This window comes from Trichoderma virens, assembly GCF_000170995.1.
Source record: "Trichoderma virens Gv29-8 chromosome Unknown TRIVIscaffold_91, whole genome shotgun sequence".
NCBI classification, from domain to species: Eukaryota; Fungi; Ascomycota; class Sordariomycetes; order Hypocreales; family Hypocreaceae; genus Trichoderma; species Trichoderma virens.
The window spans coordinates 1,083,560-1,098,023 of record NW_014013658.1 but is presented as its reverse complement, the minus strand read 5'-3'; the positions used below and the strand labels follow the sequence as shown (position 1 = coordinate 1,098,023).

At 44.1% G+C, this 14,464-nt stretch overlaps 4 protein-coding genes across 4 annotated transcripts; 2 read left to right on the top strand and 2 right to left on the bottom strand.

Annotated features, from left to right (window-relative positions):
* Positions 1-548: 548 nt before the first annotated feature.
* Positions 549-2,781, top strand: TRIVIDRAFT_228033 (uncharacterized protein; the record flags this gene model as incomplete). Its single annotated transcript, XM_014094827.1, has 4 exons — positions 549-609; positions 687-802; positions 922-1,964; positions 2,046-2,781. 4 exons carry the CDS (start codon positions 549-551, stop codon positions 2,779-2,781), a joined length of 1,956 nt encoding a protein of 651 aa, XP_013950302.1.
* A 2,309-nt stretch (positions 2,782-5,090) lies between these two features.
* Positions 5,091-5,936, top strand: TRIVIDRAFT_164148 (uncharacterized protein; the record flags this gene model as incomplete). The annotated part of the gene is made up of 1 exon (XM_014094826.1): positions 5,091-5,936. The coding sequence occupies one exon, from the start codon at positions 5,091-5,093 to the stop codon at positions 5,934-5,936; it is 846 nt and encodes a 281-aa protein (XP_013950301.1).
* A 425-nt stretch (positions 5,937-6,361) lies between these two features.
* TRIVIDRAFT_65080 (uncharacterized protein) lies at positions 6,362-6,946 on the bottom strand (the record flags this gene model as incomplete). The annotated part of the gene is made up of 2 exons (XM_014094825.1): positions 6,362-6,705; positions 6,784-6,946. The coding sequence occupies 2 exons, from the start codon at positions 6,944-6,946 to the stop codon at positions 6,362-6,364; spliced, it is 507 nt and encodes a 168-aa protein (XP_013950300.1).
* Positions 6,947-8,234: 1,288 nt separating this feature from the next.
* On the bottom strand, positions 8,235-12,453 carry TRIVIDRAFT_10289 (uncharacterized protein; the record flags this gene model as incomplete). Its single annotated transcript, XM_014094524.1, has 5 exons — positions 8,235-10,319; positions 10,380-11,035; positions 11,086-11,428; positions 11,495-12,059; positions 12,116-12,453. Coding segments are annotated over 5 exons (3,987 nt in total), but the record flags the coding sequence as incomplete, so codon positions are not given.
* Positions 12,454-14,464: the final 2,011 nt, after the last annotated feature.

The window sequence follows — 14,464 nt, the reverse complement described above, 5'->3', positions numbered from 1 at the left end:
AGTCGTCTCGAGAGTTGTCTAGAAGCTAGCACATCTATTAGAACAGGGGTTGCGGCAAATACCCTCCCGAAAGCGTATATTTCCCGGTTGAAAGACTCTCGGGGCCGAAAATGCCGCCGAGCCGGATTCTCGAATTCATCACCAGATTTTATTGACCTCGGAGTGGTAGAGTAGGACTGGTTGCTACCAGCGCGAACTTGATGGCTCTGACAAAGTTGTATTTCCAATCTGTTTGTCATCAAGAGTATCGTCTGAATTTCTCCTTTGGGCTCCACCGCAACCCCAGGCCCGGAAATCTGGAGACTTTATGCCGCCGCATTTTGATTGGGACCAACAGTACCAGATTATCCAACAGAGGTCACCAACCACGTTTCACTCTTCAGAAGTGACATTCTCTTATTCAAGATGGGTGATTCTGAATTTATTTGCGAAACTTGCTCTGCCTCATTTGGGCGTTCTGCGCATCTGAGAAGACATCAACGTTCCCGTATGTACCTCTCCGCCTGTCCGGGAATCCTAGCTAACATATGTCAAACTTGATTGCAATCATGAAGACAGTGGCAATGAATCGCATCAATGTACCTATTGTTTATGGAAGTTCACACGCCGGTACGCAGACCCTGCATGAATACAGCCATCACTGTAATACTGTATGCTATAGATAGCTTACAAACTTTTCAATCTAGGGATTCCTTACGCAAACACTGGAAATCATGTCTCCTGCGAAAGGCTATGGGCCATTCTGTCCCGAATCCAGAGGTGCGAGGGAGAAAACGACGAGCCTGTGACCAATGTGCAGTGGGTAAGCGAGCATGCAACTTTAAGTCGCCTTGTGGAACTTGCTCCATTAGAGGCTCCTCCTGTTCTTACCGTCGCATGAGCTCACACCAAGAGCCTAAACCAAACTCGGATAACTTACAGACTATGGATTCTTCTTCTTCTACGGAAATGCTTCACCGTTTGGCAGAGGCTGACGGTGCACTTATGACAACTGTTAAGCCAACGTTGTCCATGTCACTGCCACTGTCCCCATTCACCCTAACACCACTTACACCTATTCCGATTCCCCTCAACTATTCATGCTTTGTTTCGCAGCAAAGAGGTAGAGGATTCTCCTATCAAGCTTTTGAAACCGAGCGCTTTGAGTTTCTCCTTAATTTCACCTCACACGACGGTCTCGACATCTCATTTAACTTCCTAACTTCTGCGGAGAAAGGGACCGACAACTGGTATTCTGATAATTTGCTGACTATTGATGATTTGTTGGTCGTGGATTACGAAACCAGTAACAAGCAGATAAAGGAACCCCTAGAGAGAAGTCGAGCAAGCAGAACGATGGAATGGCTGTTTGATCCTCTTCTGTCTCAAACAAAGGCAATATGCGAAAAACTGCTCAACTTACCTGGCATTAACGAAATTGCAGCAGGCAACCATGCTCAATCTTTAGAAGAACAATGTCTCGAGTTTTTCAATCCACCGAACCTGCGCAGGCTGCTAGATACGTATTGGAAAAGGTGGCATCGGAACTGCCCAGTTATTCACACACCCAGTTTCGACCCTTCTCAAGCCCCTGCAGAATTAGTTCTGGTCATTGTACTCATTGGTGCTTGTGTTTCTAAGTATCCTGGAGACGCCCAAAATGCCCGCACATGGTTGGAACCTGCCGAGAGACTCGTATTTGCGCTACCATGGCTATCGCGAGAAACTCAGAGCGACCAACCAAACCTCGCCTTGACACGATACACAAAACTGAGAATACTGCAAACGGCCATACTGATGTGTGCTTTGCAAACCTGGGAAGGGTCATCTAAGGCGAAAGAAAGGATCAGAAAGCTTCGATATCCCTATGTCGCCCAAGCCTCTCAAGAGCTGGCATACTCTCGGGTGGGTGAACAGATAGGTTCGGATTTAGCAGCAACGTTACGATACTGGGATGAGTTTATTCTCGAAGAGCAGTTACTTCGGTAAGTTAAATTTTCGATCGATAAGATTAACAACTATGTTTATTACGCAGCTCTGAAACACTAATGTGATTAATTGGGCAGTACTAAATCCTACATCTTTGTCCTTGACACAGCCTTTACTATCTTTCATAGTATACCTCCTCGTATTACCGTTCCTGATTTAGACTTTCCGTTTCCATATCCGGATGTCTGCTTCCATGCTCATACAGGTTATGAATTCTTTGAATCAGTGCAGCAGATCTGCCCTAATTATCCTATAACAAGAGAGACACGGATACATAGGGTGATTCAGATGCTATGCGACACGACAAGTTCAACTTTATATAGCCACTTGCTAGAAATCACGGATCTGGGTGGTTTTATTCTGATTTCAGGTATGGTTATCTCCAGAGTGAACAATACTACTCTTATCAGCTGGGTCAACTACTTACTTGTATCCTTCTCAGCGATACATTCCATCATATTCTGTCAACAAATCTCCTGCTTCTCTTCGCAGGATACAATTATGCCACTCTTTTACTCCCTAGAGAAATGGCTATCGTTGTGGAATAAGCGTATCAGCCCGTCTCAGCTGGGCTCCGAAGCTCGCGCACTAATAGATCGTGATGAATCTGTGGTTTACACAAGCTTCGTACGGCACTCTCGCGAGTACTACACGCTGGCATTGGCAAAATTAGAAATGATTGACAAGTTACACAGTGCTGGACAAATATCTCAAGTAGCCGACGCTGATAAAGGGAGTGTGAAACAGTTGATCTCCTATGTGAAGGGAGCATGGCCATCTCGCACTGGGACCGCCGCTGCTAGTGTTGTCTAAATTGGTCATACAGGAATTGCCTGTCGAGTTTGTTGGTACGCCTGCTATTGGACGGGCGTATCCCGATAATGGAAACGAAAATATGTATTGGAAAGGCTTCATTTTCCTTTCCAAATTTCACATATTCATTGGGACCATTGGTCAACGTGTCTTCTGTTCTTCAGGAGCAATCTCGGCACCAAATTCCGGAGCTATCTATGTTGGGGTGCTATTGAAAGAAACAAGCGATTTGACCTCTGTGTATTGGGATAGGTGGTAAGCCTGGGTAGCGATTTTCCAACCAAGTCCCACCAACATCATGGTTCTTCTCATAAATGACGAGAGTTGTTGGGCGTACGTTGAATGTTTCACGAAAGAGTTTCACGGCAGCAATACCTCCGACTCCGGCTCCAATCACCACTACCCGAATAGACCTTGGCTGTCCAATCCATTGGTCAAAAACCTTGTAAGCTGCTTTAGAGTCCATATTTGCTGCTGTCGTACTTGGGAATGAATTCAACGGTCGATCTTCCGCTTCTGGCTCCTGCTCCGATGTACGGGGTAGGCAGGGGAAAATATTGAGGAGAATGTCTCAGATGCAACATTAAATCTCTCAACCCACGATAACCATCTTAATATATATGTTACGGCAGTGTCACTTTGTGGACGGATTATCCAATCCCGGCGTTGCATTGTGATTCACAGGCTCAGACATGTTATAGGGTCAGCGCAGGCATCGGCCCGCGCCTACGGAAGTGAATGTTGACAGTACAATTGCATACCTAAGCAATTGAAACCTCCGCAATGATTTTGAGAGGATATAACGTGTGGAGTTAATAAAAAGGACATCAAGAATTCATGGTTCGCATGATCTGTCGGTTAGCTACCCAGAGACGTAGCTAGGCTCCGAAACAGCACATCCAATTCTGGATTACATTGAATGATAAGTATTAAGAAGGAGAAAGAAGTATTTCATCATTCACTTCTCCGAAACGTAGTTATATTTAGTCAATGAATGATTGCTTATAAATGCACCATGTAGTCCAACGAAGAGTACACGCATAACGGACCGTGCTGTCCGCACGGCGAGGGAGGCAATGCCGGGTGCATCACGGTGCTAGGGACATACGAAGTATTACGATGAGTGGAAATTACATGATGATGGTCTTAACTTACTAACTGTATAACTATAACGTCCGTTGTAGTACAGTACTACGTAGACACATACCTTTACCTGATGACGAAATAAGCTCCAATCCCTGCCACCTTGATACCTAATATCATCATGAAACCAAGTCAACCACTTCACCTGGGTTTCATACACTGTCCATAATGTAAATACCTCTACAGCAATGAAGCAACTCTACTGATACATAGATAACCTACATAGGCCGAAAGTCCCGTCGATGCCTGCTATTTAGTGGCGACTGAGATCATGGATCAAATCCCTGCTTGACACGTCAGGCCCCGTTTGCCGCTGTGGCTGGGCGTTAAGCTGCCGCGTCTGATTTGCCAATGAGACGCGGCTTGGTACGGGTGCTGCCAAGCATCGTATAGATAATATGCCGGGCGGGGTTAAAGATCCTTGTAACCTGGCTGTATGGAGTACGGCTGGGAATACAGCCAAGTCTGCCTAAAGCCGGCTCTCAGCTGGATCCCTATGTCTCGGACTTCTCAGGTCTTTCGTATTCAGAGGTCGCAGTCAGCTTTTTATACTTCTCGGCGAGAATCTCTCATGCCTCATTCTTAGAAGCCCCTCTTAGGCTGCGTTAAGCACTTTTCTTACGAGCATCCACGATTACGTTGGGGATCATGGGTAGCGAAAATCATGCAGATGGTCTTGAATGTATGTCAGCGCCTAATTCTCCTTTCATCCATTTTTCTTTGCTTCTCCACTAGGAAGGAGTAGTATTGCCTTAAAAGGGCAAAAATGAAGCATTCCATAATAGCTTGCATGATTAACAAGGGCTATTCAGTAGCGGCACGGGTTGATTCTGCATACACTATCGACCCTTTGAGTACGAAAGCAACGCTCGTCGAGAAATCCCGCGGTATGTAGTCGTTTCTTCATCTTATTTGCCTAGAGTAGCATACGCACAAGCATTCTAGCCATGTTAGGGAGATTACTGTGGGGATATGAATTTCTGACGACAGATGAATGTTTCGCTGGCATTCTTAAAGTATTTTGCTGACAGGCGGGTCGGAGATTAGTTCCCTTCAGTCACAAGGAAGATATTTTCAAAGATGCGCCACTGATTGCTGGCATCTACCAGCAAGAGAAGAAACTCGTTAGCATCGACATATCTGACCCGAGCTCTGTTAAAGCATATATGAAACACGATCTTGATGTTACGCGGTTAAATGAAATCCACAAGCATCTTTGGCTAGCCGGCCTGCCGCAGATTTCTCGAGCACTGCACAATCAAATCAGAGTTGGACGCCAGATCCATATCACAGAGAGGGCAGATCTTCACCTTGTTTGGCGCGACGATATTCTGTACCTGAAACCGCTGCCGGATTATCTCCTGAGTCATCACTTCTGGGAGAGCGCATTTTGCTCGGACCGTGAACTTTTTGAGAGCGCGAAAGGGTTTCTCTACTCCTACACATGGCTAACGCGCAGTAAAAGTGACCTACGGATTGCACACGAGCATGGCCTGATATCAGACGACATAAAATGGGAGCAATGGGTACCATTTTCTGCAGCCGTTGTTTCCAACATCAACGGGGATCTCAGTGACATCAATCCAAGATATCTCTACGGAGAACTACGCCTTACACGGTTGAATTTGATTAGCAGATTCTGCAAGAACACTTTCAAATTCAGGACAATAATTCGCGGGTACGAATACGGTTATCGCCAATACTCAACTTACCTGGAAAGAAATTTCAAATGGGTTTTGACTGCCTTCATCTATATAACCGTGGTTCTGGCAGCCATGCAAGTCGGACTAGCCACGACCAAGTTGAACGGAAACGCAATGTTTAACCGCGCATCATACGTGTTTACCATGTTTTCTATCTTGGCTCCAATTATCTCGTTGGTAATTGGTGCAACTTTCATACTAATACTTGTGATTTTCAATGTTCATTATGCACTAGATCAAAGAGCAGCCTCACACAAGGAACACCCAAGGGTTTTTGAGAACAAATCTGTAAAGGACCACGAACATTGATGATATAAATAGACATACCCGCGCCGTACTATTTTATTTGGTTTTTTGTTGCCTTGGAGTATCGGAATCTTGGTATTTATTGGTTTATGCTTAGTATGCCATATAGAAGATAATCTAGTTACATTTACGTCTCCAACAAATATTGATAAGAAGGTTAGACCTTTTACCTTAGTTTGGAGGGTAGAAGAAGCAAAAGAGAATCTTTGCCGGTTTGTTGCAGCTTATGCTCCCTAAGAGCCTGTGGAAATAATTCACTGTGAAAAGCATCCAGCCTTCAAAGTCGATGACGAAACTCAAATAAGGACAGATAGAGATACTAATAACCTTGAGGGCAGGTTTCGTAGGAAGGTAGTCAACAACGGCTGGTTGTATCCTGGGGAAATATTTCTGTTTTCTAATTTCTAAGTTGCTACTCTATGACGTACTCAAGTCTTTAGACGCTCTATCTCCTCTTCTAGGCGCTCGCATCGAGCATGATCCAAAGCACTCAGTAATTTTTTTCTTTTGCTGGCCTGCTCTTTGACCTTAAGAAGCACCTTTTCGTCTGACTTCCACATGAGGGGCAGCGCATATCTCAACCATTTACGCCGCCACTGCGGTCGAACAATGACATGGAGATGCAGGTGGTGAACCGAGATTATGTCTGGATAATAGATGCTGCCTATCAAAGGTCGCCGGCCGCGGTGATACCCTGAATGAACTTCGGAAAGAGGTATGTGAGGGCAATACTTTTTCAGGATATAATGCTTCACCGCATCCATTTCGCATACTGCTTTGTTTGGAAGGAAAACATATTTGTTAATCGATCTCTTCTGACGGATGCAAGATTGATGATGCTGTCTCTCACGTAGTCCATAGTGTGAATAGTTGAGGCTCTCAATATCTCGAACGTGCTTCCACATCCTCTTAGGCCTACTAAGAGGCACGCGAATCTCGCGAATCTTGCGAATCTTGTGTCTTGTGGGCTTGTGCTTTCTGGGCCTCTTGAGCTCTCGGGGCTTGTTGGGCATGATGAGCCAGTGCTTTTCCCCTGAGCTACAGATGTTCTCGACAACTATGATTCGACCACGCTTGGAAAATTTTTAGTGTTTATTGCAGTAATTTTAATCAAATGGTATGGAAGGGTTCACCTTATAGATTATTTTTTTAAAGTTTTCATGATGGCAAAATTTGCATATTTTTTGGACTACCAACGTCCACTGCAAGCTGGCAAGGTAACGGCAACCCCCCCAGATTGCTTGCTTCATGTTAAGTGGAAGATTGAAGAGATATTCCCTAGTTGCTTGCATTATGATCAATGGAAGTTTGGAGAGATGGCAACGGCGATGACGAATGCCGTCCAAATGGGAAAATGGCAACGAGCCGAATTTATAAACAATTAAATTTTTTTATCCTTTGTTCCCCTTTGTTGACCCACAGACCCGTTATTGATCCGTGAAAAATGTTTTGTGCCTTGTTATGTGCTATGCCGACATGTGCTTTGTTGTCATGTGTGCTTGTTGTACGCCTCGAGAAAAGCCCTGGAGCCTGGAGCGCTGTGGTCTAAATTGGCTGCGCCTCAACAAAGGGTCAATATCTAAGAAATGTGCTAATATTCTGACTGTAACGAACCAAATTAAGTGCTCATTTATCGTAAATTTTCTACGAGCCTAGCTTAACATCGTGCACTATGCCGATCTCACTGTATTAGATTGGCTTTCGTTGAGTGTTTGCCTTGCCGAATCCCATATACATGTAGGTAGGTACCGGTCTGTTGCTGACTCCACTAATAACACCACCGATCTTTGTGGCGACTTGAGCTTTTTGATGCGGCTCTATCCGGTATGTCACATATGTCCACTCAGACAGGAAGAAAAAGTTGGACCATTAAGCGGTTGTTGGAAAGCTGTCGATTTCCTTATGATGTTATAACGCTGCATATCGTCGGGAAGCTACAGCTACCTAAAGTACTGACTAAATCCCATTGTTACATACATGGCGGTAGGTAGTTAGCTAAAAGCTCGAAAGCTATCCAATTATAATTGATCGATGGATCCCTATTATAGGAGCTAACCCGTCAAAGGGGTTTGCAAAATAACGGCCCGGGATTTTGCAAACAATCGGCACACAGAATTACGCAGGATGCATACATCGACTGCGCTAAATTCCTCGAAATAGTGCTCGTATTATCTCAACCTATGCACATATTCATTTTGCGGTCCCTCTTTTCTTGAGCTTGCCTAATCGGCGGAACATTCTTCGGGCTTTTGTATATATGTAAGTTGTATATATGCGAGAATGTCTCTCCAAAAACTCTCCTTCTTTTGGTATCCATTTAGGGAATTTTAACTGTTCAAATATTGATATATCGAACCCCTTTGATTCAAATTCTGTCATTATTGCTTCCCATTGCTTTCGGGTGCTTGAGTTCAATCGTCCTCCATTTTGAGCAAGAACGACCATAAGTTGATAGTGGTATTCGTGGGGGCAAAACATAATCGCATAACGTTTACTCGTATAGCCGTCTAGTGGTGTATTCCCATTTACATCCTGCATATTTGGATTTGCTTTTCTAGCAAGAAGGTCCTTGGTTATGTTTAAGGAAGATATGTGAAGGAGACTTGGTTTTTTTGAAAGTGTTTCCTTAGCTATCGCATGCATTTCTAGGCCCTTGATAGCTGACGAGTCGATGATCCTATCCAAAATACGTGGAGGGTTCACGACAGGTTCTGTACCTGTAAAATTTCTTGTAATGCTTTGGAGCACGGAGTTGTACGAGTCGTAGTTTTGACGGTTGATTCTTAGATCCAAGAGTGCATCTGCTAAGCAATCGGCATGTCTGCGGAATTGAAAACTTTTAGAAGCTAAAAAATCGATCGTCTGTATAGCTTCTTCTTGGCTATACGCGTTGTTTTTGAACGAATCAAAGACATTCCCTGCGCAACAGGCAGTCGTCTGAGATAAAATAGATGGGTTTGCTTGCAAATAGTCCCGGATGAAGAGGCGAAGATTGGCACGGAAAGCCATTTCGATAATGTCTGAACTGAAGTCGTAGACCCTAGTACTGCTATAGCATGTAAGAGAGGGGTGGAAGTTTGCTCTGGCGTTTGAGTGGTTCCTTAGAAAGAATGAATACAAACTCTTCCCCGTAGTTCTTTCGGCATTGTTGGCATAACGATAAAATCTATTTTTCACATTTGCCAAGTCATTGTCAAGGCTGGACCATCTGAGAAGGTTAAATTTCGCAAGAAAAGTAAATCCATTATCATTCATGGCTTGCTCTCCTGATTCCAGAATAATACTTTTGAACTCCGGCAGCTGAATAAAGTCTATAGTTGTCTGGTGCATCAACTGAAGTTTAGTATACACCGATTTGAACAGCCCATTTTTTGGCCCATAGATTTCGATAAAGCCCCCTGCGTGAGTTCTCAACAAAGATTCCAATGTACGTATATTGGGGTTGGCTGATTTCTGACGGATATAATCACGCGCAGAAAAGTCAGAAAAACGTAAACAGTTAAGAATCAAAGGGACATCGTGGAGATAGATTGCTTGGACTCGTTTAGCAAGAACTTCAAGCAGACAAAAAACCTCGCGACGAAAGGACATTGGTATCCGCTCGACTATGGTGCGATAGTACTCAATCAAATCGCTGGGAAGGCTTCGTAAGGTATCCTGTAACTTGCTGGATAGATTCCCAGTATCGCTTCCCGGAGCACCCACTGCAATCTTGGTCAAGTCTTGTAGTACCAACTTCGCCCATAGGAAAACACCGTTGGATCGTTTCACAATCTCCTCAATTAGCTCTAAAAGTTCCTGTGAATGAGGACATTCGGTCTGTATGATGTGGATGCACAGTTCGCGGATATCATTCTCGGTATGGTCATGAATGCGAAATCCCGGGCGATCACCAAAAGCTGTCATGAATATGTCCCAGGGTCGACTAGAAAAGAGGATTTTGAGGCGTGTGCGGCTTTTTTTCTTTTTCCTTGTAATGTCCTTTAGAAACTCGACAATGAATTCTGGCGAACCATCATGCTCATCAAGCGCGTCAATGAACAGACATACTTCCAAATTAATTGATCGTTGGTGTATGATTTCAAAGAGTGCCTGTTGAAGCTTTGGGGATGCCCATGGTTCATTCTGAACAAATTGTCGGATTTTTTCTCGCTCATGATACCGGTGCATGATGTCTTGAACGTCTTGGATGATCTTCTCCTCAGTCGGCGTTAGTGTAGCTGAATCGTTATTAGAGAGATAACTAGACAACCCCTTCAAGCGCAAAAGGTTAGACTTCAAGTCAATTTTCTCAAGCCATTGAAATAACAAAGAAAAAAAGCGATGGCTGGTTTTTTTGTTCCATTTTGGAAGATATACTGGGGGTTTCGCTTCCAAAAGTTTCGCCTGCCATAGAGATTTGAACCTCTCAGCTTTCGTTCCTGAAGGATTTTTTGAGGCTGTCACCTGTCTTAAAATTTCCAAAAGCTGTTCCCTGCAAGGAAAAATGATTTTTTCAATCTTTTGCCAGTCAATAGAAGCTCCGTTGCTGGTGCGTAGAGGTTCCACGAATATTGTGTGGAATAACTTCTCAGGCATTTCGCAAGCTGAGATAGCATGCAGTTTCCTTTTCATTTCTGAGCTCAGTCTCTCATCGTGGGTCACAATTGTCTCTTCTAGATCCTGGTACAAACTTCCAAGAGATTGTTCATTGATGAGTTGCCGGTAGCGGTGCTGGAATAACGGTTGAATTATTGAAAAACTTGCTGGGGCCTGCTCTAAAATTTGGCTGAGAATGCTACGGAGCAGACCTTCGAACGACTTTTGAATGAGATTGCCGCGGTAGTGAAAGAAAAAGTTTGCTTCGACATGTTGTTTGCCTTTACTGTACCAATGTCGAAGCATCTGTTTTGTGCGTTTGTCGTTATAGAGAAACTTCATAAAGGTTGACTTTCCAGAAGCAGGTCGGCCAGAAATCCAGTAGAGGCCATCTCCCTTTTGTAGCCATTCTGTTAACCCAACAGAAGGATCTTCAAATGCCCATTCGAAAGAGTGACCAGCCCTTTTATCGATTTGAGAAAGCCTTTTGTCTCGCTCGGGAGCACGTAGAGATTTTATGATCGCTATGGAAACATTAGTTTAATGAACAAATCCGGCATCAACAACCACTAACATTTAATGTACCAGAAATCAGGATCTTCACTGGGATCTCTAGTATCGCTCGAGTCGATATCGCCTAATCCTTGGCTAGTGGACGCCCTGGCCTGGAAGTTGCTTGCAGCCAACCGCTCCAAGTCCTGGTCAAGGCCGTGTTGATCATTGCCAAGAATCTCTCGTAGTTTATCGGCAACGGCGTCAATCATATGATTTCCAACTGAGAATTTTACCATCTTGGAATGGTCCTCGTTTATAGGTATTGTCGATATAGGGTCTGAATTACACCGATTGCCTGTGGCGGACTGTGGTGATACCATTATGGTTCCTGGCCCTGACCTACGATACGTGCCGTTGACCGACTGCCAAGTATGTTAGCCAAATCATTTTGCATTTGTATTTTATGACCATGAGCCAGGTATTGTTACCTCTAAAGTAGATGTCATCTGGGTTTCGTATGCCCAAAAAAATCTCATCTTTCGGAAGCCTGTAATACCAGATATCCGTTCCTCCAAGCTGGATAGAAAGCTTGAATTGCTTGATATCTCTGCTACAAGACCATCCCTATTTGGTTGATCTTTAAGCATGTCTTCAATGTCTTGAATGTTCATGCCTTCGCTAGGCACGCCAAAAAATATTCCACCTTTTGTCTTGTCGAGTATGGACTGAAAGGCAGCGTCACTGTCGGCGAGCATGTAAAGACATTGCTTTAGAACTACTCCACCAAGACTATGCGCCAGAAATATTAATTCTTTGGAGTTAACGGCTGTCCAACCCCCTGCTTTTAGTTGGTTGATCAAGCCAACAGCAAGATCTTTCACATTTTGGAAAGATTTACTTCCCATCAATTTAGTGTCATATCCATAAAGGATAAATCGAACACCTGGAACAAGCTGGGGTAGTGTGTCTCGTATCCACATATATGATTTATCGTCGCCTCGAGGCTGCCATGATCCCATCGGATGACTTGCGAGGCCTGAAATCACAATGCAGCTTTGAAAAATCAGATTTAGGCATACACAATCCTTAAGTGTGCTAATTTGACTTACTCATATTTATGCTGGTGCTCTTCAACTTCATTCAAGGGAGTGAGACCATAGAATGTAGCATCCAAAATGAGTGGGTTGGTTAGAGCAGGAGTGCAAAGCTTCCACTCGCCCGTTGTAGAAGAATTGTTCATAATTTCAGGAGTCTTCCGTACAGTGACGGTCGCTGTCTTTGTGGGACTTCTGCCTGGGAACCCGCAAGTCGGAGCGAGTGAGGCAATAGTAATATCTTCAAGTTTGCCATCCGGAATAAAGGGTTTGATTAACTCAGCTACCCCAAGACGGTCCCTATCCGCCGGGATATCTCGAAGGCGATATACTTTGTCTTCCAGGGAAGCCATTTGAAATCACATGAGCTGTGACTCTGACAGTCTGTGATTGAATTGCTCAGTTGAAGAGATTGGCACCGGCTGCTAGAGCACTGTCAAACGAACACAAGAATGAATAATGAATTTTGCGGAACGGGCTAGATGGAATGTGAACGATAGAAGTTTTGAGCTGTTCCAGTAGTGTTAAGTCTGGCAGAATGCCCAACGCCATGGGCTTTTATGCTTCGCGCTTATCGCCAGATCTAATCCCCAACTGCCTTATTGACCAATCATCTTGAAACAACTGTTTACGGCAGCGATACACAGCATCGTGTATAAATAATTAACAGAGGGGGACTTTCTCCATATACATATACCGGCTCGTTTCATTGGCAGGTATCAAATCAAACAAGTGAGAACAGAACGGGTAAGAACATGTTCACTAACACTACAATAGGGCAGAAACAACATAAGCGCGGTGGAACAACCTAGCCGCGGAGTATGCCTCATCAAAATTAGCAATAACACTTCTTGCCGCCTGTGTTACATTGGGCAGCAAGTTACGTATATCAGTGGTGCGACTGAACATTGTTGTGGTAGCACAGACAGAAGTAGGAACAACGAAGTTTAAAACAGTCTAAGAATAGGTTGCGCTGTGGAAAGATCAACTCCATATTGCCAACAAATTTTGTCCTTAGACTATTTTTACATGCAATCTGTATTTTGTAGCTCAGATTCGGTTTGTAGGACACCGCCGTCTTGCTATATTAAAAAAAAAAGGTTATAGGTTCCTTAGGAATCCGTAAGTTGTATTAACTCATTATAGCTCGCAGTTCCCTTCTGTCCAGACGCGAAGAGCCGTTTGAGACTCAGACTACCAATCCTCATATTGGTTCTTCTCCAGAAATGACACTTCATGTCGTACATCATTGATGCATACCCCGGCGCTTTACCAAGTTAAGTGAACGATGTAGAGTGATAAGCCAACATGGCATATTAGCAACTCGAATGCTGACCCTGTCAACGAACCACTCCTGAATAGTTTAAAACTGTGTCACCCTCAGCATACACAGCCCAAATATTGCGACCAACATCGAAAAGCGATGCAAAGGCCCCAATGTCGAGCTCGATGGAGTTGGTGCAGAGGTGGCAAAACTTCAGCCAGCGCTATGGCATGCAATATGATAGGCTCTTATCGTAATACAATGAGTCTTGTATTGCGTCACCTCCTTCAATCAGAAACCGTAGGTTGACCAACACCTATACTACTGTCATACAGTCTGCATCAAACAGCGTTGGCTTCAGTGTCTCGCCCCAATAATAATCACACGGCCTCGTAGTCCTACGCCAGCCCAACATTTATGTATTGCAATACTCGAAGTACGTCAAGTCAGCTGTTACAATGTACCTATACATCATACGCAATATCGCATTATATTCATGTACAGTCAGCTCCTTGATCAGTAGGCGAGATTCTTGCATGTATCGGCGTCGGTATCGCGGACATTCCACAAAGACCGCAATCCAAATTCACTAGCCCGCATGGTAATCGAGCATAGCAACTAGTATATTTTTAGGCGAGAGCTGCCTCTATGGTAGCGGAGTTTGCATCTTACAAATGGATAGATTCATGGATACAAGGTTTTCCGAGCTCGCTAGCTTCCGCAAGTCCTCAGTGGGGTTACCGCGCGGCTAGAGGAAGTGTACCTTTGTACTTGTACCGTCTACCTAGGTAGTTGTAAAAACGTTTGCTACATATCTGCGAAAAATTAAATTGATATAAGTGGCGAGGGATAAATAAATATCTACAATAGATGAAGTAAAAGAAGAGGCCTAATGCGTTGAGACATGAATATGATTTCGGGGAGACATGTTAAGGCGGAGCGTCGCCATAGAGGATGCAAATTTGGTAAGAGAGTCGTCTTCAACACTTGGGCTTAGTTCAATGTGGTAAACAATCATAGAGAGGAAGATTCAACGTAAAAACTCCGCAACATAAGGTAATCCCTGTGCTCACGGACTTTCTCGGTTGTCCGGGAGGATG